Here is a 27,576-nt window from a genome sequence, read left to right on the forward strand (position 1 = left end):
TCTTTGCCTCACTTTGTACTTTATTGACCCCGCAGAAAGCACAGTCATTTCATGTTTATTTATTTATTTTCTGATTTTAAGACACAGACAACAGTCAGGCACATAGAAGTATACACAATATGGCTTTACTAATGTTTAACATCTGTCAAGCTCTACCAAGCCAGAATACACGGTGGTGAAAATCACAGCAGATGAAAATGCATGCCGTCATTTGGTTAGGTTACATGTGACCATTGAAACGCACATTTTGTTGCAAATATAAATATGTCAATTGCACACTCAGAAAGTAAATCTATTACATGCTCTGTTCATGTGAATTGCACTGAGCTGCTGGTGTCTTTTTTCTTGTCTGTTAGAGACTTTCCGATGGAGACCAGTGCTTGGCCAACAGCATGTGCTAGAATTTGGCAAGAAAAGTGCAAAATCATATTACACCCAACTGTACTTCAGGCAAAAACTTCAAAAGATTAACAAGTCCACATGAAAAAAAAAAGCATCTATATAGGATGGTTTAAAATCAATATTGAAAATTGTTTTATCTCTCAGTATCCATGTAAATTAGACTTCAAATTTTGCTGTATTGAGTCCGACTTTGTCATGGAAAACAACAGGGTCTGATGTGCAGCATCTTGGAAGCTGTTATCCAATTGGGTAGCTTCATCTTACCGTTATGATTGAATAATATAAATAGACTCCCTAAGTTGCTGTGAATATTGACAATCAACCAATCAGATATAACCTTCCGAGCACGCTGCACATCAGCAGGGAGCCCTTCTTTGTGCGAAAATAAAGGGTTTAACAAATTGTATTTTCTTGTACTCTTACACAGTGAACTGCAGGGTTCAATTATTGACACAGTAAATAAAAAGGGCAGGAAAACTATAAACATCGATCAGGGGCAGCTCACTACCCACATGTCAAAGTTCAAGGCAAGGGTTCAACAAACCGACCGACTTACTGTGCTTTTACATGCACAGCCGAGTACAACAGCCTTACCTGAAACAAGAGACTAGGGTTTGGCAGAAAATTGCACATTTGCCGCAAAAATACAATCATTATATTCAAACAAAAATAAATATGCAAAAGCAGAATGACAAATATATTACGGTACTGTTACATTGAAGTATTATACAGATTTACAATAGAACATTTTTTAAATTAAATAATGACAATAATCTCTTGAGCTGCTATGATGTGGATTGCTGGTTGACAACTTGTCTGACTTTGGTAAAAAGCAACACTGAATTTTGACAATTCCAGTGAAAATACAGGGTAATGTAAATTGAGACCTTGTTATCAGCCATTGGTACATCTTAGCTACCCAATTCATAATCTGCAGATTGCACAAAAATAAAGCTGAAATACAATTTATGTTTTCATAGATGCTCCACATAAGGTACATACAACTTCAAGTTTCAGAAACATCAATTCTCTCTGAGTGACATCACTTTGGAGAAATTGAATTTGAGTTTACTGAAATCAATGGAAAAATCAAAACCCTTTACAACCATAGGGGGTGCTGTTTATCAGACAACTATGACTTTACTGGGCATGTACACGGACAAGCCAGTGTTACTCTGTACAAGTCTCCCCATGGTCCACAGTTGGAGACCAAAGGGCCAATTTGCTCCTGTGCTGGTAATTTCCACTCTGGACGCCCTTTCTTTGCAATTAAGCCAGGACATATGACTGAATGCAGCAAGTCCCTGAAAAAATTAATAGTTTTGTGACATGGGAATTTTTTTAAATTTCCACATCTTCATAAAGAAACTCAAGCAGCTATCTTTTACAAAAGATTGCACTTTGCTGTAAATTTATGTCCATGAATTGTGAACATAGCTTAAGGTAGCATGCACCTCGAAAGTGAAAGACTAACTTTTGCTTAAACTTTCCTCAAGGAATATTTCAACTATTCTCTTTCAAAATTATCAATAAAAATCGAGGGTCACCGTGCAAATTTTGGTACTAGAGAAACAAATTACCAAAGATTTATCGATAGTTGAAATTCAAAATGGCCGCAATCCCTGTGATACTCTATGCAGAAAATATAAAATTTGATTCTCAAAAAACTAAGATGGTGAAAAGTTTTCTTTTCCCAAGAGCTTTAAAATGAACCCCCACAAGTGGTGGATCAGAAGAGAATTGTAAAAGTTTGAGAGTCGGAATACCTGTCCCCGAGGCGCATTCTACCTTAAAGCATGTAGCGATTGCATTGAATATAAAAATGTTCATCATTGGCGGTGAGATGTCAATTTGTGATATGATCATTACTCGTAGCTGAATAGCCCAAGGTGTATAATTTTTGTGCATCTTTCACTACATGAATGTTGGCCCTTTTCATTTTATTTCAAAATAATTAGTGCAATACCAAAAACATAATTTTAATGATCACATGTAACAAACAGAAAACAAGATATCCTTTCAAGTTAGCCTTCAGGAAAGCTGCATTTATACAACAAGAAAACTGGATTGCACTAATCAGAGACATTCAGTAGAGCATTGTATTTGCACAGCCTGTACTAAACTCTAAATAGAGGGCGCTGTTTATCAAACAGCATCAGGATGTTTTAAACAAATAAGTCCCCTGACAGTCCACGGTTGGCGAGCAATGGAGCAATTGCATCTCCAAACATTCCTCTGAAGATTACATTAAAGCTTGAAGATCATACTTAAGACGGCAAGGTTTTCAAAAACAAATTAAAGCTTTGCATCAGGCAATATTGCACAACTCATTTTCCTACTCCAGCTACTCGAGCAACACAAGATAGTACAGTGAAATTCAAGTCTATAAACTACAAATTCGGCTTAAGATTTGTAAATATCAGCTCTGCATATGATCTTAGCAGTCATGAACTACATAGTTCTTCAAAATTTTTTTAGATTTTCTTTGTTTTGACATCTTTTCGATGATCATAGGAAATAAATGCTGATGCATCAAATTTAAAGAACAGATATGTTTTGTGTGTAAAGTGGCCAGGACGAAAACACCTCTTCACCATCAACAGCAAAAGACTACAAGAAGTGGTATGAACAAAAGTTAGAGGAAAAGAAACATCAACAGGTTTGTAATTCTACAAATCACGATATCTTTTTGTACAATGTATCATCACAGCCCTCATAAAGACACAAGACTTTGACAATCAATGGCACTTATCACGTTTTACAGTTCAAGTCTACGAAGTCTAGATATGCAAATGTGGCACACTTGAAGAACGCTGGCCTTAAAATCTTCGTTATGAAAACAATTTGGTTGTCTTAGGGGGGCTTCCCATTGCTTTGTGAAGCAACTTGACCCCCTAGGATTATGCTGATTTCTAAAACTGAGCAGTGAGGGTCCAGCATTCTTAAGTTTGCCGCAAATGTTACAGTAAGATGCATTTGAAAATCCTCAGTGAAAGGGTCTCATACTGCCGATCAGGGCTGGTGTTTGTATCATGCGTTGTTAAAGCTACAGGTCAGAGTTTGTTCAAGGAAACGGATCCAGAAAAAAGGTTTCAGACTTACAGTGATACTAAATTTCCATTCATATGCAAGCTGTTGGAATCTTTGTGAGTGAAACGAAAGTGCCAAGGAGACTGGTGAGCTAGAAAAGGTGAAGTGAAATCAGAAGTAGAATTTCATTTCGGCATCCACACAATCGTAGAAAAGTTCCTCCACTTCGTTTTCGTCCACTTGTCCACCTTTCAGGAATTCCTCCACTCCTTCTATACATTGTTCCTCCAGCTCAGTCATGGTTTTCCACAGCTCGTCGCCTTCCTCGCTGCCTTGCTCCAGCAGTTTTCTGGCGTGCTTGTGAGCCCTCCACAGAGGGTGGTCCCGGTTGACCCTCTTCTGGAACCGGGGCTTCACTTTGGCGGGATCCTGGTCGCCGAAGGTGGGCGACACTGTGAATTCCGGGAACTGGACGCCCTTGCAGAAGATGAATGGCTTGAAGACTGATTGGCTAGGGTTGGGTGTTGCTGTGAACCAATGGCAGCAGGGGCTCTTGCCATCTGGGGGTGATAGTACAGAGACTTGGCTGCCCGTGGTGAGGAAAGAGCCCTCCATACAGATACCACTCTCCTTGTCACGCAAGATACCAAACATCGTCTGGGCCTTAATTGCACCTGAGTGACAAATCACAAGTAATGTACGTGTTATTTATACATTATTTGTTAGAATATTAGGTACAGAAAGTTTTTTCAAAAATTGATATAGATATATTGTCATAGTTGACATTCTATACATTTTTATTATGTCAAAGTTTATCATTGACTGATGTTTTGCACTGTTTTTGTCTGTTTTGTGTTCTTTTAATTTTTTTATCTTGTTAAAATTTGCTATGGACTTCATGCCTTTTGACTCATGAAATAAATAACACGAATAAAGTAAATATATAGATGAATAAATAGTCAACAAGAATAATACAAAATCATATCATCAAAGTTGAATGAATCAGTGCCTCTGTACAGCATTGACCAAAAAATAAAAAGTTTTTTCCAATTCCCATGCACTTTTATCTCAAATCAGCTCATTTCAAGTCTTTCTACTCTTTCCTACTTGAAAATACCACCAATTTGCACAATGTTTTGGTTTTCCAGTTCCTCAGTAGAATTGTACCATTTTTCACTGGTTCTTTTCAGTTCTCAAAACTTTCATGAATGTATTTTATTGTTTCCAATTTATATTTGTGATTAAAAGCTGCCAAAGTATAAACCAATCATATAATAATCACAATGATTTGTGTCATACATTATGTCTTGCAAAGTTTGCTTTCATCTATTATGGCCGGGAGGGGGTACATTATTGTTATTATTTTATAGTTTTGGCAATGCCAGTGAATTTGAGGATGTAGACAACATCTGGGGCCACAATACTGGATAAGTGGGCACATTATCAGTATTGATCTGGAGGATGATGTCATGAAGTTCACTGCTATTGAAAAAGCTGTAATTTAATAAATCATGATTTTTTGCTTGTACTATATTTGAAATAATCTCAATGTGCTCAAGAAAAAACCAAATTCACAAGAGAACTTTACAATCAGTTACATTGTAAAATATCAGACAATAAAACTACATAACAATGACATGACTTTTAAATAAATTGATGAGTTTTGAGTTCAATTTGGTGACCACTGAATGAACAGGCTGTAAATACAATGTGATAGCAAAGCATTCCATAGACGGGATGCAGAAATAAAAGAAAGTCTGTCACTGTAATAAACTTTTTTATTGAGATAATAGATTCGTTTTAATGAACCAATCTTAAAATCATTGTAAGTATAGTTTGGTTTACGCTGTACATGGCTGCTGACAGCGTCACAAATACTTGAACATCCACAAATACAAACCCACACTTATCAACATAGTCATCAGACTACAGTCACACAGACAGACCCATGCATCTACCACTGCATAAAACTACTGTCACATCTGATATACAGGAAGATGATCGACCACTGCCTACCTGACTTCTCGCTAAGTAGTTTCTTTCCGGTGGAGTATCGAGATCCCAGCTCAAGAGAACTGCCATCACTGTCAGATGAGTAGGCCAGGGCAAAGTCAAAATCCGATTGGCCGTTCCAGTAGCCATTGGTCTGAGCATGCTCTTTCAATCCCTCAGACATGGCGTCAATCTTTGTGCGGATGCTCAGCCCATTGGAAATGTTACGAACGCCCTCTGGATAAAGAAAGCAACAGCTCCATGCTTTAGGTCAATATGTCTTAAATTTGTAAGTACATGTACGGTAATAACATGTCATGATTGCATTTTCTGTCGAGCAGGAACAAGTACAAGTACACATTAAGTTTCAAGAAAATCAACAATACAAACATACACCGACACTACAGCATTACAGAATCTACATTTCCACATCTGGATTTCTCTGTCTATATTCACCTTGTGCTTTACAATTACTTTGGCCAACTAAACTTGGTGATTGTTTCAGAGCTATGGTACAGCCAATGGGAGAGGTTTGATGACGGATTTTCTGAACTGTGTCAAGGAATTATTACATTTTGCATCAAACTGTGTACTTGTGTTACAATTGTTGTTAAAAGAGAGCAATACAATATGAACATGGTGGATATGACACTTGTAAAGCTGTTCAATGAAAAGTATCAGAGCTCTTTATAACACGCCACATGCTCATTCTGTGTAGAGATTTGCCAGAATACGTCACGTGATGGGAAAATAAATACGTCTAGTCCCAAAAGAATCGACAAAAGTGACGTCAGAGTGTAAGTTTTGAAAAACTATTTCCCTAGGGAAATAGTTTTGACCAAATTGGAAAAGTGCTCGGTCAGGTGAGCCTAGTGTCATCTGCAGCTTTGAAACAATGGCAGGTGATGAGCGTCAACGAGCCTCTCTCAAAAAACTGCAAGATTTTCCATTGCAACATTGTAGGAACTTGAACAGCTCATTGAGGAAAAAGATTCAAGTGTGACCAACGATGTTGCTAGGTATGCTTAAGATATTGTTTGGAAGAATGTGGTACCACTGTTACCGCTGTGGAAAATTTCCATCTACAGGTGTCACAATGGATTGTTGCAGTCATTAATATCAAGACAAAATACAACATGAGCATGTGGCGTGTTATAAAACATCTATAACCTGGCCTTTATCAGGGCTATAGCGCCCGTTTATTACCCCTCGTGGCCGTGTGTTACCAGAAACACATCGCTACATCCCTCAGCTTACGGCCTCGGGGAATAGCGATGTGTTTCTGGTAACGTACAGCCCCTCAGGGTAATAAACGGGTGCTACAGCTCTAATGACCAGGTAATGGGTGTTTATTAATTAACTTAATCATAAAGATGCATATGACTACATACACAATCTGTGGTTCTATTCGCGGTAATTCCTGTAACTCAGAGCTATTTTGCATTCGGTAGAATATATCGACTGAATCACTCAGCCTTCATCAGCTGTTGTGTCATTGTGAATAGTACGATGACGTAACCGGTCTGCTGACCGCAGGAGGGCATTGTAAACTGCTGGAATTTCCATCCCTTCATCCCTATTGAGGGCAGGCCGTTGTGCTTTGATTTCAATAGCCTCTTTCACTCTGCGTTTGATGCAATGATCTTCGCATGAGATGATCTTGACATTGTAAGGATTGATTGAATGTCCTGTCTTCTTGCAGTGTTCATAAATTGCAGAGGTTTCTCGACTCTGATGTTCCGCTCCCTCAATAGGGATGAAGGGATGGAAATTCCAGCAGTTTACAATGCCCTCCTGCGGTCAGCAGACCGGTTACGTCATCGTACTATTCACAATAAACAAACAGCTGATGAAGGCTGAGTGATTCAGTCGATATATTCTACCGAATGCAAAATAGCTCTGAGTTACAGGAATTACCGCGAATAGAATATGATTCCAGAGCAAGGAAACAATATTTTTAGTTGCAATCTGTGGTTATTTAGTCCATAGCTTGAATTGGATGACAAAATAATCACTAAATAAAAAAAATTCTTAGTTTCTTACCAGTGATATGTTCGGCAGCCCATAGTTTGCCAGCAGTTTCCAGAATCCAGGCCTCTTTGCGGTCAGCAATTAGGAATGAATTGTGATAGCACCAGTCCACTTCTGAATCCTCGTTACACTGCCCTCCCTGGCCATGTTTCTCAAGCAAGGACGTCATGACATCAACAGCCTCTTTAGCAGTCTTGGCCCTCTCTAGTCCAAGTCTGTAAGTTCAAACAAAGAAACTACAATCGGTCAAAAATTGATGAGCTTGGCAATCGAGCAGCAACAATGTTTCTTTCCCCTTGGCATCAGTCAATTTGGCTGTTTGGATGACGATCATGGGCTATATTGATTCCTAATACATATTTCAATGGTGAAATTCAATATTTCAATTAATATTTCTCACACAGAAGCAGACCTTGTTGGCAGCTATACCCATCTACGGTACCTATGTGGATTGATCTTGCATAAAACAGGAAGTGATATTGATACTCCTTGCCATAAAATGCTAACTTCATTCTGACATGTTTAGACAGCTAGCTCATTTTCCAACCAGATGCCATGAAATTTCTCTATCTGATCGTTTATTATAATTGCCTGTGGGGCAAACAGTTCACATCCTGTTCAAGCTTCCACTCACCAATGGTTGCAAAATGTATAAAAGGCAATGAAAAATGGATAAACATTAATAAAACTATTTTTACATTTAATATAAAATATGTTGGGAGATTTCAGTCTTGAAAGTGACATACTTGAGGAGTATTGATGAAACAATGGTTAATGTATACACCAGTTCAGAATAAAATGTGTGGGTGTATTAAATGTCAGAGGTGTAACAGTGTCAATCTGATTCCTTGTACATGTCTCAATATCATGTGTCTACATGGAAGTCAAGATCTGTCAATTATTATGAAATGCACTGATTTAAAAGCTCAAGACTTTAACAGCTGTGACATTCTTGAAAGCCAGAATTTTAACTGGAAATCATTACTTTGATAATGATTTCAGTAATATTATTTGAATAATAAAATGTGCTCATAAACAACTTATACTGTACAAGAGATGTTGACCTTCACAATTGAATCTTATTTACACTTCACTACACAAAGAATCACATGAAACACAGGAAGAAATGACATTGAAAAATTGTACAAATGAGAGGAGAAAAATTACCACCAAATCTTCAAATTTTACATTTCTTTTCTTGAGTTTGTCATAAATATGACAATTTGATGAGATGGAATCTGCATTTGTTGTCATGACAACAATATCAATGCCATTCCGGGAAGTACAACAGCCATTATCACAGGCTGATAAAAAGGCTGGGATTTGAAGCTTCCCCCAGGGGAGAGAGGGGAGGTCAAAGGTTGATAGTTGTCTGATGCAATTGCAATAACCAATCAGAGCAAGATATTCAATCAGAGATGTAAATTACCTTGTCAATTACAATGTCTGTTACTATAGAAGCACAGAGAGATATCATCATAGGCATTTCTTTACAAATGTCTTACACTTGTGTCTTTTATTTGTACTATATCGTCTGAAATCAGAATGAAGACATTTGCTATTTTCTTTATATAATAAATGTAAATTTTAGATAGGAATTGCATACGACAATGAGAGTAATTTACAACTAATTGATATCATTCAATTTGTGGCGACATTGAGGCCTTTCACTGCTTAAATTCTAACGACCTTTCAGAAATTGAAATCTGATCAATTTTGCAATCTTTGAAGTCAGTGAAATCTGTCTCTAAACACTCATACTGCATCCAGGTCATTCACTTCAGCATGATATGACACATGTGAAATTGTTGTAGCCACTGTCCTCTAACACACACTTTGACCCTTCATGGCACATGGGCAGAATGTATTCAGAAAATACTCCCATCTTCTTAGGAGCATGAAAATTATATGATGCAGAAGTGAATATAACTGTTTACAACTTCTGTTTATATGATGAATATCAGGATTTAACCAATCAGAAAGATCACACTCCACAAGCAAACCACTGTCTGTTACAAAAGAAAGAGCTTGTGTTTCATGATCAATTGGTGGAGCATCTGTGATTGTTTGTATGAATAGAAGTTGTTCAAAAAATAATGTTACAAAAAACACAGAAGACACTTTCCTTGACAAAGCCTCAGAGAGGGCTCAGAAAAGATGACCCGTGTTTTGGGGCACTCACCTTACAAAGTCCATTCCTAGAAGTCTCTCTTGTCTGTCGTCAGGGCCATTCAGTTTGGTCCAGACTGCTTCATTGCCGATACAAACACCGTGTTCATTGGCTCCCATCTCTGCACCCCACAGCCAGGACGGACGACTCAGAATGACTGCGTGTGTATGTGGCGCTTGTTCTATTTCAATGTAAGTGCACTGAAAATGAAAAGATGTGAAGCAGCCTTACCAAAACAGGTGATCAATACTCATACATTTATTTCCCTGTCTAAAGAAGCACATGTTAAGAACTGCACTGACTTCAAAAAGGAAAATGCTTTATTGACATTAATCTTCTCTCAACAGTAACCAATCACTACACTTTGTCGTTGGACAAATGTGAGTATTTCGTTCATCAAGGAGACATGTAATAGATCCCTCTCTTTGCCTTTTTCAGTATGTGAAACCTCAAAAAATACATAAAACTGATGTTTTGTCAATCAAGATTATTCATATTGGATCAATTTTGATGCATTTATACATAATATTTTCATTTTCAAAGCCCTCTGGTACTTAGCAGATGATAAATAAAAGAGCCAGTCATGCAAACTTTTGCTGATGTTTTCACTATTTTTGTTTTTAAGGTCAACCACAATTTCTTGTTCTAATACCCAAGGCATGTTGATATATACAGTGTCAGCTTGTCAACTCAGCCTGTACATGTGTAGACTGCATTGTTATTGTTGACAATTGAATTCTGGTCCGGACTAGAATGCAAATGTGAACAACGACAGTGCATTGTACATAACACATATATAGGCTCTATGTCAACAAGTCAAATAATGGGTGTTTCAACATTTTTTGGGAGTAGAGTAAGAACTTGTAATTGACATATAAAATAAAAAATTATGAAAAAATCGTCAACAGTTAGCATTACTGGCCCTTTAAGAACTGCATCAATGCATTTTGTTGTCTCTGCATGCTTATTCTGATTGTTTCCCTCAACTTATCAAATTACTGCAATTTTTAGTTTTGGTTTATTTGAATTTAGTTTACATGATATTTTGACCATGATATTTCTTGCTGTAAGAATTTGTCAGTTACATAACATCACACTCAAAGACTGAGAGTAGTCAGGGCTCTATTAATAAACTGATATTTTCAGACTGTCTTAGTTATCAGAGTGATCTGCGGTCACTGAATTATCTTTCCTTGAGATTTAGGGGGCTGATAACAATCAGATAAGCCTGACATTTTGTGAAATTCACAGATTAAGTACAGTGACTGCAACATGATAAGCTGCCTTGTGTATGAAAAGGTCAGACAATTGACCCCTGATGATAATTCTCCTCAATGACTGTACTCACAATACTCTCTTGATATAAGTGAAGTTAAACATGTTCACGTGCGCAAATTTGCATTCTGGAAATTGATTTGTAATCTGCTGCCAGCTGTACTCAAAAACACTCTGTACATTAGTGTTCATGCTTTCCTTGTTTTATCCAAAAAAAAAATATTTGTAGATTTTCACCTGCAGTTTGGATCCCGGGCTGTGATCCGCAGCTGGAAAATAGATGACCTCTTGGACTTCATCACATGGCCGATCGGCGTTCTTGCCAAATATGATATTTCCATCAGCTGTTGATGGAGGCAATGCTACAAAAGTATCACATGACCTGGGAAGGAGGATATTCTTTGAGGCTGCCATCTGTCTACCGGGATGCCAATACTGAGCTATGAGTAATAAAACAGAAAACATTTGTATCTAAGAGAAACACATACACTGATAGTGAAAGACAAAATAATGTCATGCACTCTCTACCACTTTCATGTGTACATCTCGTTCTCCTCTCTCATTCTCCCTCTCTCATTGTATGTATGTATGTATGTATGTATGTATGTATGTATGTATGTATGTATGTATGTATGTATGTATGTATGTATACAGTGACCCCTTGCTTCCTAATATTGAGTCTTTTGAACAATCAACATCAACATTTTAGGAGACTTGAAATTCTACCATTTCATCAACTGGCAATAACTAAAGAAAAAACACCTGAGCTTTGGACAGGGTTACAGGGCAGAAAGAGTGAATAAATTTTGACAGGTATGATATATCAGATATAAAGCTGATAACACAAAATTGATACACTAAAGCCGGATGATTATCAATAGCAATGAACAGCATAAACAGCAAACCAATAATTTTAAAAATCTATTTACTGCCAATGAAAATATGACGTACACATAATGATATGTGTGTCTGTACGCTTGCAACTGTGGATTTTGACTATTGCCTACATAAATCCTATGGCTTTATGAATTTAACAAACACTAACTGATACTCACTAGCATATGGAATATGCACAATTGAATGTTATATATATATTGTCAAAATTATATATATATATAATATATATATATATATATATATATATATATATATATATATATATATATATATATATATATTATATATATATATATATTATATATGGAATATGCACAATTGAATGTTATATATATATATATATATATATATATATATATATATATATATACTGAGAATCTAGGAACTTGTAGTTGTCACTCTACAGGCTGTTTCATGCGCTAAGCAATCATCAGGAGTGAAGGTTTGGTGGCAAAGAACTGTTTATATTGTGTTGCAGGTGGGCATGCATATTCAAATAAGCGGTTGTGGCCAATGGCAAGTCAGTTATTACAGAGGAGGAATTTGCTGCGGTGTCTGCATTTTGAGAGGAATTCAGCACGTTTGTTGAGGGTTGATTTGCTATCTGAATAAATTATATGGAGTTTTCTGTTATCTCCTCTGTAATAACTGACTTGCCATTGGCCACAACGCTTATTTGAATATGCATGCCCACCTGCAACACAATATAAACAGTTCTATTGCCGCCAAACCTTCACTCCTGATGATTGCTTAGCGCATGAAACAGCCTGTAGAGTGACAACTACAAGTTCCTTGATTCTCAGTAATACCGCCCTGCAGAAATGCATTGAGCACTATACTTTGCCTGCATTGACAAGCAAACCATTTTCGTATATATATATATATATATATATATATATATATATATATATAATCAGTTCCAGTCATTTAACTATAATTTCAACATTCCGTGGTTTCTAACGTTTCTAAATATTATTGTTTGATGTTTGTTCTGTGTGCTGTGATATGAAGTGCACCTACGTGAGGTAATTGAATCTGTCATGAAAAGTGATTTCTGAAACAGATGGCATCTTTCAAATATGTGAAAGTCACACCCTCTGTAGTAATACGCACCAATGTAGGTCATGATGAACGGATTCAGGAAAAGGCCTTGGTGAAAATACAATGACTAGCTCTTTCAAAAGAAATAATGATAAATTTACCAGGATCCATGTAAGAATGCAATAATATTTACAAAGACTTCAGTTCATTTCCAATTGAAAGAATGGGGATTTTCCAGCATTTCACATGGAATACAGTAGATTTTGTGCCAGGAAAATGTGAATGCAGGTGTAGTTTTTCACAATGACACGAAAAAATAATCTTGTGCCGTGATCATATATATATATATAGCTGGTAAATTATGCTAATTCCATTAAATCATGTGATATCGTTCTCACTATTTGACGTGAGTAATTATATCTCAATGCTTATTGGGAGCTTGGTGACCTAGATTTGAAATCACAAATAAAATCAATTTGGCTCGGACTTGACATTTTTCACTTTATAACACACATCATGTGAGTGTATTAAAACAGTATGTTCTCTGTGCCATGTATCCACTGTGCACTGCAAAGTTTTGTCTCTTTTCTCTTTTGAATATAAGTGATTTGGCAGTGATAGCAACATTTCTGTCTAATCACAACGATGGATGGAAAAAAAACAAATGGTTTTCACTGTGTTCTCTCCCTCTATACTGGTGTCCTCTCCAAGGTAGTAGGCGTGTTTACATGTAAAAATATTACGATGTACCACTGCTTTCCATGCAAGTTGCAGCAGCCTTGAGACAATAACATGCTGAGTGAAATGACCAACATGCATGATATTCATTACACATTCTGAGCATGTACCTCATAATGTCAGGAATTGCATTATTTCAATGAGGAGTCTGACGCGGCGGGTAGATCACTAGATGCGGAGAGCAGGCTTGCAGGAGACTCGCGCACGGTGTCTTAATATTTTCGTGTTTGCGAGACACGCCGACGGCTTGATTTACGAGGAGTTGGTGCATGTTGCAAGAGTAGGGCAACGCTTTAGTTTGACGAATCAATTTTACGAACAGTATTATCGTGTCCTAAACTCATTATATTACATGTAAAACTGTTACAGTCGCAAAACATGCCTATACTGTGCTAACAACGTATGTAATTGGACACGCCCCCTTCCAAAAAAACTGAATACACGGCAGTTGTAAACATAATACATATTGTTCAGATACAGTTAGATTCAAACGAAGGTAATCAAGATAAACAGCGCTAATGGCTAGGTGTGAACGGCCTAATTTACTCACTGGTGGCTCGATGTAACTGTCTGGAAACAGGCAAAGCCGCAACTGCTAAATATGGACATTGCCCAGTCATCGCTGACATAATCATGCGCCCAAAGCGAGGGAAAGCGGAACAAAAACGCGAAGCCATACTAAGTTAATGAAGATGCAGAAAGGAATACCGCCAGGTCTGAAGCAAAGCAATGACACAGGTATGCCCGGACCACCTACGGCTATCAAAAGACCCTAAAAATACTAAACAAATTGGACTTTTACCTGATGATCTCCGCTTCTCAGGCAATCAATCCGGACACTCGACACCAACACTGAACTTATTTCTTTACAACAGTTAGCTATTCGACATTTAAAAAAAAGGTCATTCCTCAAGAAGTCACTATAATATTAGGTTTCATGATAATTGAGTATACATTTATTATGAACTAAATTTCACAAGAAGAATAAAGTATTATTTAGCTTTAATAAATATCATTATATATGAATCCGAGTCTACATTCAAGAGGTAACAATTGTTCCAGGTGCAAATGTTACGCATGCGTTCTTTATTGTCTGTGCGTCTACATACGAAATTTATCAACCGGCGAGCGTTCAAGATTTACGTTGCTGTGCACGTCGTCGTGTAGTGCTGAAAATGTCCCTTCTACGGATAGCATCGAGATCTCTTCTGCAAACTGTTAAGGTAGGTGTGATCGTTACACTTTGCGTTCTTCGTCTTCAGATTATCTTTTGCCGTTGCAAACGAGGAAACGCTCGTTTTCTGCGGAGAAGGGACTGCCCCACACGCCACCACACTTCACACAGCTGCACTGAGCTGGAGAGGTTCACAGAGCAACGTGATTCTTGTCACGGTGCGATCACGACGGCAACCCCTGGCCTACGAACTACTAGAGCAACACGTTGTAAATTGTGTTTCGCGTTATATAAAACATACTTTTCAGATTTCGACACGTTTTTCTGTGGATATGAAATATATACCAGTGCCATAATATTTCAATCCCAGGCAAAGCATGAGTCATGAAAATGCATTTATCAGAAACTTGAGAGAAAACTTCAAAAAAGAGAGGCATACAGAAAAAACATTGACCATAGGTTTGTGATACCACTATCAAATGTCTCTAAGGCCCAAATTTACACTACATGATTTGTGCTAAGAGTGGGAAGATTGGTATTAATAAGGATGTCTGTTCAAACGCATGCGTTTAGTTGGCCGATCAATTCATAATTGGAAATAAAATTGTGATCATTGAATTTATTACAGTAAAACCATGGCATTAGCAAGTTCAAAGTCAGTAGTGAAATTTATCGAGGGAGTAGCATGTATTAAAGTATACTGATTGCGGGTTAATTGCCACCAAAATGTAGTTAGATTCGACCACTTTGATGGTGCCATGAAGGTAGCCTCTACTTCAATGAAGATATCCATTTCCCGTTGAGTTACCTTTGGTTCACATGACCTTCCTTTGCGAGGACATTTGTTTTTTTTTTTCGGGAATGTAAATTCAAGTAGCAATGAATAGTATACAGGGTTCGAAATACCCGGTGGTCATGCGTCAAAAGACCACCAATCATCTCATTTTGACCACCAGATTCTATTTTGGGTGGTCAATCTTGACCACCAAGTTTTTTGAGGTCACAATAGTGCACTGCAGAGCTGTAAATCTTACATGCCTCTCACAGTTTATTGCTAGGAGTATCCAGAAACAATACATTGTCCTCAGAGATAGATATTTTAGCAGTTATCTAGTACACGTCTTGTCTGTTCAATCACAGTCCCCCCACTGTGGTTTAATGTCAGTCCTTCAACCCCACTCCACTCTACTCAAATGAGGTGTTCCTTTGATAGACAATGTCTCTCTTTGTTTTACTGTTTACTGCTATGATTATTGTGATAAAATCTTTTAATGTTGAATAACATCTCCTAGCAAATTTTGTCTTGTCATTAAGTGACACATACAAAACTTCATAATAGTCCAAAAAATGCAATAATTGTCATGTTATCAGCAGTAATTGTCATTTCTTTATTACACAGTAATTCTGTCAAAACTTAAAATCTGTAACTCAAGTCCTTTGCATATAACCAGTCAGTCAGTCACTCATGCATTAGTCAAGTTGGTCTGTAAATGACAGTGGATTTACTGGGCATCCAACATACCGGTACATGTAAACCAACTTAACACGTGTAGCAGCATGGTGAAATGGTTTCCAAAACAGCATGTACAGCCCACTATTCACCCCCATGGACCCCAACCTCCACAAGATTTACACTCTGATATGACTGATTTTTTTTGACCACCCAATTTTGCAATTGACCACCAAAATTTGAATCTGGTGGTCAAACTTGACCACCGAACAAAAAAATAAATTTCAAACCCTGGTATTGCCCTGAAGACTCAGTCTAAAGTAGAATCGAAGGGAAAGTTGTAGAAAGAGATTCTAGTCTGGAAACCAGTTCATTCAGTAGATGAGATATTTAAAAGTAAACATGTAGGTACTAATGATTCTCACCTGTACCTCCATCATGGTAGACAAGAAGGGCAGGAGAACAAAATGTGTAAAATAAAACAGTAAATTTTGAAGGCCAGGTCTCCTGGTCTCAAGCTTAAGCATTACTTTGACATCAACTCAATTTTTTGTTCCTTTGCAAGCAATGAAGACCAGAGTGTACCCTCATATTTGCTAGCATGTAATTACAAGTGTATAATAGTTTCTACCCTTACAATCACAAGCATCATTTACCACTGCAACACTAATGCTCCTCTGTAATCCAGCAACTGAGAGATTAATTTTCAGGATGGGCTACATCATTCTCGTTAAAAGTTTTTGGTTGTGCAGCATGAAAAAGCCAAGAGATGAACTGAACATTTTGAAAGGAAAACAGCACAAGTCCCTCTCTGTGTGTGAGATACTTGCTTTTAGCATACCAGGTAGAAGCAAGTCTCCATATCCTGACACACGCACACACACACACACACATACACACACTCACCCAAGGCTGCTGGGTGTATTATGCCATGTTTTGTGTTTTGACTTTGCGTAAAGAATGGACATGTTCACTAGTAAACTGGTCTAAATAACCAGGTTTGTGTTGCATTTAGGAATGAAGACAAAAACCTTGGGTTTACATGCAGTTTAGTGATAACATATACCTTAGAAACTGTTTCTAGGGTCTATGGTTCTGATTAGCACTTTTGGGACTTCTCAAGAGTCATAGTATTAAACATCAAAGGCAGTCATTTTCTCATGCTTTTGTGTTATACTTCAGTACTAGTGCACGGAAGGCATATCACTTTGGCTACCTGTCACAAGTCAGACTGGGTCCTGACCTTAGGGTCAGACTTTCAGTTCACAATCGCATAAAGTGTATCTATTTATTGGTAAGTCTTGAATATGCTACAGTACATTCATCATCCTGTCTGCATGGCTTGGATACGTGGGCATAGCATAGTCGTTGTCTTGAGGTAGGGTCCCTGCCTGAATAAACACCCTTGGCTAGCGAAGGTGCTGTTCAGTTTTGCTTTTCAGGGTGTCACTCCTGTGACTAATGCACATATGCATTTATGTGTACAATTGGCTATGTAAAATTTCAGCATAGTGAAGAACATTATTTGTCTGTTAGGGTGGCAGCAATTTCTCAATGTTGTGTATGTGCTAAAATAGACTGTTTTCCTTATGTTGCAGTTGATATTGTTAGATCATGTAGGGCTTCATTTTATCTCTGAGTACAGGACAAACAACGCTTCATCTACAGTGCATGTTGTTTGGGATTGCATGAAGGTCACTATCTCCTACTGAAGTGTACGAATACTCTGTATACATCATAAAAGGCTTGACTTGTTTTACATGGGTAGCAACCAACTTCTCTATTGAACACTTAAATCTCGTGAGATCTCACAAAAGGCAACAATAGTCTATGATATGCAGGTTGTGTTTGATGTACATGCTGGGGACTGTGGCCTTTGTAAGGTGCATGTTGACCGGTAGTAGCCATTTTAGCTCAAGACCTTTTCTTATTACCATTCTAAAGTAGATGGGTGTAAAACTACTGTATTGTAGTCACCAATACACTCCTTCTAGCTGAATACCCAGTGCATCATAGGTTTGCAGGAAATTATGAAGCCAGGTGTCACATGTACTTGTGTTGAGTGTTTACTAATATATTATAATCATTATTTGATTTATTTGCCCAGGTTCCTGAATGAGTAAATCCGTGTATAAAATAAAGCTATTCAGGCTGTCAGCTAGCTCACCATTTACACTTCAGCTGAGATGAGTGTTACTGGTGATCATACTTTGACAGAAGCAACTGCAGGCTCAAAGTTCTATACTCCAAATTATTCACCCTCCCTCCTGTAAACCTGCCAATGAATTAACCAAATTACCAATTAAGATTCAAATGTACTAGCAGGCACCGTCTTATCACCTGTGACGTCTCACAAAATGCACTTTTAATCATAAGTTTGACATAGTAAATGCACCATCATAACTAGTATTGAATGTTGCTGCAACAATTTTTGAGGCTTTTGTGGGATGAACATTACAGCATTTGCTCAAAATTCAAACTGTCCCAGTAATACCTGTACCTTTGGTTGTTCTCTTAAAAAGGCATCTGTAGTTGTATATTGTTTCCACAAGTCTTTAGCAATTACTGAATTAGCAGCGTATTTTCTCAGTTGTGAAATATTTGGTACAAAGCCAACTCGGGTACATTTGTGATTGACCTTATAGATTGTACTTTCATTCGGACTCTCTGTGACACCAATGCACCTGTTATAATGAAGATAAGGCTAGCAATTTGAAATTTTGTCATTCTTTCCATTCAGAGTTCTGTGTAGTCTGTGGGAAAGGTTGAATTTAGAGAATGCAAAAACGAGTATTGTAGGAGCATTTGTGTGCGGCAACAAACTACAGTGGATGAGGCTGAGCTGCCAGAATTTCTTTGTCAGAGTGAGAGGTGTGTCCTTCAGTCTTGGTGTCTATTGTTTACAGTCTTATTGCAATCACAAGAAGTGGAGGAGTTTCATTCATATCTTCTGCAAGTTGTCTCGTGACATTATGGAATTTTCAAGTTGCACTGATACTCTGACAGGATAGTTGGTGCCTGATATGAAGAGAAACTATAGGTCAAATGCATTTCTACGTCCTACATAAATATAACCCAAATACCAGTATTAGCAGACATCTGATTTTCTCCTCGTAAATTTTAGGCAGGCATGTACTACCATACATTGAGGTATATATCTCAGGCATAGGCAAGGTTTTCCACCCATGCCATGCATACCTGGCTTCACTCATTTAATTAGCTTGCTATGTATAGATAGGTCGCCATGAACTCATTGAATGTTGAATTTGACTGTTCAATAACCCTTGTAGCACATAGTAGTACGTATACTGTCGTTGCACAAAGGACAGAAAATAGCAATCGCTCAGTACGGTGATTATGATGGCTTGAACAAGTCATATCATGACATGTATTCTGGTTCATTCTCAATTTTAGGAAAAAAACAATGAAACATAGTAGATGAGGATCATATTTGAGCTTGAGCATTCAACATTGTGTAGTGCGCCTACACAGAAATCAATTTAATTTACCACCTTGTTTCCCCGTAGCATGCCATGTCCGAGAGTAATTTCTCTTGAGGCAGTTATTAAATTGTTACTGGGAGTGCTTTTAGTACAATGAATAGTGAAAGTAGGTTGTTACCATTTGTGTTTGCACTGTTCACGCACAGGAAATACGTCAATAGAAGACATACAGTGTACGTATATCTGACACCATTATGCGTACCAGCCAGAGTGGAGTAGCTTCTACGAGAAAATTGTACAGTATTAAAATTCAATGGCAGTGTTACAGCATTGGAGAATTTCCAGACAACTTGTTTAATAAATGTATTAGATATTATTTCATTGAGATCGCACACAATAGGCCTTCACACACCTAATGCAGCAGTTGTGTTGTATATACACCACTGGTTGTATATAACACCACTGTACATGCACTGGTTGTACTGATATCATGCACTGTAGGTGTGAACATATCATGTGAGTGACCTGCCACTGCCATCTGAGAAGAGCCCTCTTCATGACACTATTGTACAAAGCTGGTATGTTATCAGCTTGCTGATGCTAATTCCATTCTTATCCATTGGAAATGTTAGCTATTTGTAGATGAGCTAGTGCAGACACGTACGTGTATGACATGCAACGTACTTTCCTGTACAGTTTTTGTTCTAATGCTAAAATTTACAGCTGATGGACTGTAACCCTTATTTTACAAACACTGACCAGCTATTTGTATAATCTTCAACCATACTGTCCATGGTATAATGTGCTTAAAGTACAATGGTACATGTAACTCGTCACCATATCATGACTTCAGAATTGCACGTAAGGTCTGTCAGCATGCATACCTTCCAGATCAGATTTATTGGTGTGAATTCACTTTCCTTCCAGATGAAATTTATTGGTGTGAATTCACTTTCAAAATCATGTATTTTTCATAATACTGAACAGTATCGTATAAATATGTTTTTCTAAAGACTGAAAATGTAGAAACTATTTGGAAATAAGACATACTAATTACCAGTCCCTATCATTGATTCAAATTTTATCTCAGAGAAAATATGTAATCAGTTCACACAATCACATAAGTTTACGTACATGTACACTGTTTGACCCGTCTTCCAGAATTCACTACTCAGAGCAGCCTAGCGTGGAGCTAAAAATGTTTCATGACCCAACCATAAAGACAATCAATTTATAAAATCAGAGATAGCTTGTAGTAATACATTTATATGTTAGACAGCCAGAAGTATATTTTGAGTTTTAATCAGATAGGGAATGTAACATTAAAGAGATTAGTAGAGTGTTTTATTATTCCAGAGACAGTCTACGATGAAAATATATGATAGAAAAATGCTTAATGCATTCAGAACATTGTGATCAAATGCTATTTCAATGCAAAGGTGTTCCTATCTATGATATCAATCTAGACCTTAGAGCGTTTTTCTGTATTCAAGTGTTGAGAAATGCGTTCAATTGACCGAGCCAAATGAATTGCCCCCGCACATAATTGGTTGCCGTACCAAAGAGCATTTTCTTAATCACACTTTCCAGACAGCTCTTGTGTTCAGAGACAGTAACGTTGGTAGTGCAGAACATGAAGTATTGAATGAGACCGGGATCAGAAAACCATATAATTGTGGATTTCATGCCGTGTTAGGTACAGGATTTAAAGAGCTGAAAATTTCATTTTCTCTAATCTGTGACCACAGACATTTTTATAGGTCTCTGAACAAAGGTTTTTCATTACTTTCTGAGATTTTTTTCAAAATTGTTTTCAAAAAATTGACATTCACATGTGTTAATCTCATAGGCTAATCATTTCAATGGTGTGTTATCTGTGTGTAATTCATTACTGGTACGCAATATAAGGATGTGTAAAAGCATTTAGGTCAGAAATATCTTCTTCAGCATGGGAGAATACATTATCCCTGACCTGTGACCTTTTGTGCATTACCTTACTGATGTGATAGCGTGCTGCATATGAACGTAAAATTTTTAATGCTGTTCCATTTACAATAAAATGCCTGAATTCACACAGTCAAGCGCAAGAGATCTGACGCGTGTATTCTGAGTTCCTGGATAAATACGGACAACCTGAATGTGAACAAAAAATTCAGTCTGTTTTATGTGAAGATTTAGTCCATTCAGTATAGATTTGCTGTGACAAAATATTCGTAAAGAATGTCTTTCCATGTATTTACCAATAGCCAAGAGTGTAGGTAAATGCTCAGTGCTGACCTTAATGTTCAAGTGGAATTTGCAAATAAAATGACAAAAAATGTATGTGTGAATTTGTTTTGATTTTCTCTTTTGAAAATAATGTGATAAGACTGTGTGATAAATATGGCATGTGTCTGCAGAAGCTTCCCCATGTGCCGCTACGACTATATTTCCTTGAAGAATGACAAATATCCTAATTTACATGTAAATAATTGAAGTGAAAAATTTACATGGAATTGCAAAAGCAGTCTACTTCCCAAAATTATCGTGTACCTTATGTCCATGAAACTCCGAGGAAGGTAGAAATGTATGTTTTCATGATAGCCATATGACCATACACATGTCAAACTTCAGACGTCAGGTTCATGAAATGAACAAGAAATAACACTCATTCGATTCTCTTATTTCAAAAATATTATATGAAATGTTTTGTTTGTTATTTCATCTGCAAGATACAAACTCATTAGGAATTTTCTTGTACATGACATTCATTTCATACCGACTGACATTTTTTTCTAGTTTCAGACCACACTTCCTACCATCTCTATAAGTCTCAGACACAAGTCAGAATCAACAGTGAGTATAAAATTGCTATTATTTTACTTTTCATCTACACCATCTGCACACGTTCATCCTACAAGTGATACAGAAACTGCCAGACATGGACAAGGGCAAAGCTGGTGAACTCGCCTTTATGAATTTTCATATGAATGATATTATTAGTGTGTAGTCATGAATGCAAGCTATTCTCTTATGAATACACTTTTATATCGATGTGAATGCCTGCATACTAATTAGTGAACATTGGTAAACTGAATGTTATGTAATATGAAAAGAAATCACATTGTCGTCTTCCTTGATGAATCATATCACTGATTATGGAACTACCCATACAACCAACTGAGAAATAGGTGAACTTCAAAGCCGTCGAGCCTTTGAAACTGACCAGTGTAGTCGATATTATACTTTTCAGCCTGATTGATCCAACACACTGCTAATAAAATATCTTAGAGATATGAAATTTTAAAAGGGGTCAGGGCATGTATATCTTGCATAGCTAATCAACAGAGCTTAATTGTATGTCTGAAAAAAATAGTACCAGATATTCAGTATTTCTTGTACCGCTCTTGCTTTTGGTGTGTTTTTTTCGAAAGTGACATCCAGGAAATTGACATGAAGTGAAAATTATCCAGGACAGTAATTAAGATTGACAAGATTAGTAGCCTAGGAAACCTATGTTCAGTTGTTGAATGTACGTACTGTAAGGTCAAGTAATTCTCCTTGAAACTTTTTTCATGGGTACATGCCAATTATAATAAGTTGATTGAAAATACTTCCATTATCCATATAATTGACACTGGATGACATTATGGGTGACATCATGGATGACAGAAGGCATACCAATTCTCGTTAGCATTTGCGTGTCAAGAACAAACTTGCCTGGCTTCATTACAAGCAGAAAATATGATATACTACCTGCATTTTTCATATTTTTGGAAAAATTATCAAGAGCAATCATTATGAATTGTCATTGATATATCAATGACAATTGCAACATCTTTCACAGCAGAGTGGAGAATTTCTAAAATTTCAGTGTATCAAACCCCAAACACAGCAATATTTAGATTTTCATTTAAAATGTGCAAACAAGATATTCTCATTGATTTCGCTAACTTTGCTGGCTGTGATATTGTTGTGATTAAGAATGTATTTTGTGTGAATAAATACAGTAATTGTAAAAATTGTCACGTACAGGAAACAATGCTATGCTCTGCTGGTGCCTTAAAAGGATATATACTGTGTGTTTGGTTGTCCTACTTCTTGTAGTGACAGAGGTGGAGAATTACAGTGAGGGCACCAATAATTTTGACGATGAGATACAGCTGGATATTGATACACTACCGAATTAGGTTTGTCAGTTTGCTCTCAAATTTACCCTTTTAGTGGTCAACTTTTACAACTTTGCGCCAACATCAGACAGACTAAACACAGGTGACACAGCAAGATGTCTGTAAACTAATTTACTATGTAGTATGTTTATATCTTTACAGCAGCTATCAGTTTCAATGGTGACACACACAGAGACTGGTTGCCAAGTTTTACAAGCAGTTCAAATTCATGGAGAGGTGGTAAAAGAACGATGTTACTGCAAATTTAGACTCAGAGGACAGTGTTCTTTGTAGTTGAATATCAATAAAGTTCATGACTTCAAAAATAATAGAGTGATGTGTAAAATGAACAAACTTTACTTTGGTTATCAACAAATGAATGACACCACATTTCTCAATGAGCTGACATCGGGTCCTACTTCAGTACGAAGTGAACTTGGGGGTTTCAGGCTATTTCGTGAACGTCATTTGTTTTCTATATTGACAAGATTGTAGCGACAAGTGATAAAAACATTGCAACATTGTAAGAGTGTTTATCATTTCTAGTTGATCCGACGTTTTTATTAAACACAAAAAAATCTAAAACTAACAACCCAAGGTCTTTGTGTCAGCAACTTTTTAGCCTAAAAAAACTCAGACAACAGTTTTCTATATTGACAAGATTGTATTATATTGATATTCAACTACAAAGAACACTGTCCTCTGAGTCTAAATTTGCAGTAACATAGTTCTTTTACCACCTTTACCACCTCTCCGTGAATTTGAACTGCTTGTAAAACTTGGCAACCAGTCTCTGTGTGTGTCACCATTGAAACTGATAGCTGCTGTAAAGATATAAACATACTACATAGTAAATTAGTTTACAGACATCTTGCTGCGTCACCTGCTGTTTTAGTCTGTCTGATGTTGGCGCAAAGTTGTAAAAGTTGACCACTAAAAGGGTAAATTCAAGAGCAAACTGACAAACCTAATTAGGTAGTGTATCAATATCCAGCTGTATCTCATCGTCAAAATTATTGTGCCGTCACTGTAAGTGTCTTGGTGTCAGAGTTTGTTCGCCAGTTTATGTGTGAACTCTTACCTGCTCTGCTTGAAGGTCCACTTACATGATTCTCCTCTTTTCTTCAAAACTTTAATCATGACCTTTTTTTCTTCTCGAAAATATTTTGTCAGAAACTAAATGCCAAATACACAGGTTCTGTAACTCCATGGTATTTAGTATCTAAGTTCATCAGAAATCTGTTACTTTTTCTATTGTATGAAACACCCTTGTTTTGGAAACCACCACTTAATTGCTACGGAAACAAGAATTTAAATAACTCCACAAAAATGAACATGTATTGTCATGACATAAAGGCATTGCTATTTGTCTACACATACATCAAGATCACTGATGCATGTCCATCTTTTGATCTCAAATAACACTGGGTCTGATAAACTTATTTCGTGTGTAGGATCTCAAAGAGGTACTAGCAGATATTATTCCAAAGCACATAGAAGATGTCAAAGGTTTCCGCAAAGAATATGGCACCAAGGTCGTTGGGGAAGTTACAGTGGATATGGTAAGTGGAGGGAAAGGTCACGACCTTTTACCTTTCACCCTGACTCAGTGCCTTTTCCATCAGATAAGAGCAGATAACGGAATTGAGTGGAATCAATGCTTAGATTTAAAGAGTATTCACCGTAGGCTAAATGACATCTCGGAATGCACCAGACATGTAGAATAAAATGAAATGAAATATGTATTTAAAAAATATGAAATTTCGTAAAAATTTTGGTATGAAATTTTTGGCAACTGAAAAATCTGGCTGCTTCTCTATAAGCCATTATCACAAGCATACAGCAGTAGTGGTTAGTGGGAAATTGTTTGCATGATGTGATTACACTATCTAGTGATAAAAATGTGTGATAATGTTACAGTAGTGACCCATATAAATTGCATGGGTATTCATCAAAGATTTTGGTCATAAATTTGATCTTGATTTTATTTAAAATTATTCTGAATAGCACAGCTTCCACAGAACTTTATGACTTCCTTTATGAGTGGTTGATTAAAGGGAGGGGGTCTTCCTGTCTGCGGCTGTGCATATGGGACCCATACAACGGGTCTGTTGCTATGCACAACGTATCCCAACATTCCTTGTGCATATCCAAAATTTCAAAATGGCGGCTGTACTGAAACTGGTGAACACAGCTGAAGCAGCTGAGTGAAAGGACACAACCAAAGTTTATTTGGCAAAAGTCTTGCAGTGATTGGAAAGCTACAAAACTGCTGAACTACATGTATGAACATGCTTCAAATACTGAATTTGCTTCACATTTGCCTTACATTCATTGCCAATTTCTGGGAAGAGGTAACGATTATCGACGAGAGAGTAGTTTAGCCGCAGACAGGATGACCCTCTCCCTTTAGTGAAAATGTTGTTTATCATCTATATCAGTTGCAAGAGTGCTTCATGCATTTTTGTCCATATGTCACCTAATTAATTGATATCCAAAATCTGGCATTGCAAATTGTTGAGCAAAAGAAAAACATTTTGATTACATTTCGCGGTTAATCAGAAAAAATTATGAAAGAGTTGATTTTATCAGAGTAGAGGATGAGATATTGTGAATTTACAGTTCATTCTCTACTTACTAGTTGAATGCAGTATATCATAGTTTGGAGTTTGGAGTTGAAGGTCACTTCTAAGAGAGGCTTTTTTTGAAAACTTAATTTGTAGATGTATGGCGGTATGCGAGGCATTAAAGGTCTGGTCTGTGAAACATCACATCTTGATCCAGAGTTGGGCATTGAATTCCGAGGCTACACCATCCCACAATGCCAGGAACTCCTACCCAAAGCACCGGGTGGTGAGGAGCCATTGCCAGAAGGTCTCTTTTGGTTGCTTTGCACTGGAGAGATCCCGACAGAAGCCCAGGTAATCACTTGTAAATTTACTGGTTTGTCAGCAGACTACACATACCACTACAGTTAGAGAAAGCAGAGCAGGTGTTTGTAGTTTTAACTTGTAAAAATTCCTCTAAGTGCTTGATTAAATACCTTGATTTTGTAAATTTGAAAAGTGCCAATGCATAGAATCAAAGATTTTTGTGGTCTTCCTGTGGTACGTGAAGTACCTTATTACCTTCAGAAATTCATAAATAGTGGGAAAGGCAAAGAAAGATAACGCTGTATACAATATTTCAGAAGTGTAAATGAAAGCATTGAACATATGTATGTATTTCTTCAATAAATCAAATTTTAACTTTAGAATGTATACAGAGATGACCGGGAATAAGGATAGAAAATCAGTTTATGTACCAGTATAGCATACATCTCCTTGTGTACTGATGAACCAGTTAGTTACATGTATCTTTCATCCGGGTTTGACTTAACATTGGTATTGTTGTCTGGTTTCTCAGGTGAAGGCTGTCTCCAAAGACTGGGCAAACAGGGCTCATCTGCCATCCCATGTAGTCACCATGCTGAACAACTTCCCCAGCTCACTGCATCCGATGTCGCAGTTCAGCGCCGCAATTACCGCCCTCAATTCGGAAAGCAAGTTTGCAAAAGCCTATGGAGACAAAGCACACAAGAGCATGTACTGGCAGGTAGGTGTGCCCCTCAGATTTCCAACCTCTTCACTCACCCCTGCAGGTGGTGGAATATTCTAACTTTGGCCATGCCCTCGATTATTCCATTTAATTTCAGCTCTGCTGTCAGATACAGACACAGAATTTTTATTATACTGTGTTACAAGTTTCATTTCCCCACGAAGATAATATGAAGTTTTATATTGTCT

General features: G+C 37.2%; 2 protein-coding genes across 3 annotated transcripts in view; one reads left to right on the top strand and one right to left on the bottom strand.

Annotated features, from left to right (window-relative positions):
* Positions 1-14,449, bottom strand: LOC139140532 (secernin-3-like). Of its 2 annotated transcripts, XR_011554011.1 has the most exons (7): positions 14,379-14,449; positions 11,138-11,340; positions 9,638-9,825; positions 7,468-7,670; positions 5,449-5,661; positions 446-4,106; positions 1-397 (listed from the first exon to the last, which is right to left on the bottom strand). XR_011554011.1 is itself a non-coding variant. In XM_070709864.1 (6 exons), exons 1-6 carry the CDS (start codon positions 14,209-14,211, stop codon positions 3,604-3,606), a joined length of 1,395 nt encoding a protein of 464 aa, XP_070565965.1. In that variant the 5' UTR covers positions 14,212-14,217; the 3' UTR covers positions 1-3,603. The 2 variants fall into 2 exon arrangements, 1 of the variants encoding a protein (XP_070565965.1); XM_070709864.1 differs by lacking the exon at positions 14,379-14,449 and adding an exon at positions 14,127-14,217 and having other exon boundaries at positions 1-4,106.
* The window catches only part of LOC139140533 (probable citrate synthase 1, mitochondrial), a 22,678-nt gene continuing 9,355 nt past the window's right edge, over positions 14,254-27,576 (top strand). Inside the window, exons 1-5 of the mRNA XM_070709865.1 lie at positions 14,254-14,799; positions 22,422-22,478; positions 25,246-25,353; positions 26,515-26,712; positions 27,197-27,385. Coding sequence (XP_070565966.1) covers positions 14,752-14,799; positions 22,422-22,478; positions 25,246-25,353; positions 26,515-26,712; positions 27,197-27,385 — 600 coding nt within the window. The 5' untranslated portion in view covers positions 14,254-14,751. The remainder of the gene's footprint in view (positions 14,800-22,421; positions 22,479-25,245; positions 25,354-26,514; positions 26,713-27,196; positions 27,386-27,576) is intronic.

Source organism: Ptychodera flava, chromosome 9 (assembly GCF_041260155.1).
Source record: "Ptychodera flava strain L36383 chromosome 9, AS_Pfla_20210202, whole genome shotgun sequence".
NCBI lineage: Eukaryota > Metazoa > Hemichordata > Enteropneusta > Ptychoderidae > Ptychodera > Ptychodera flava.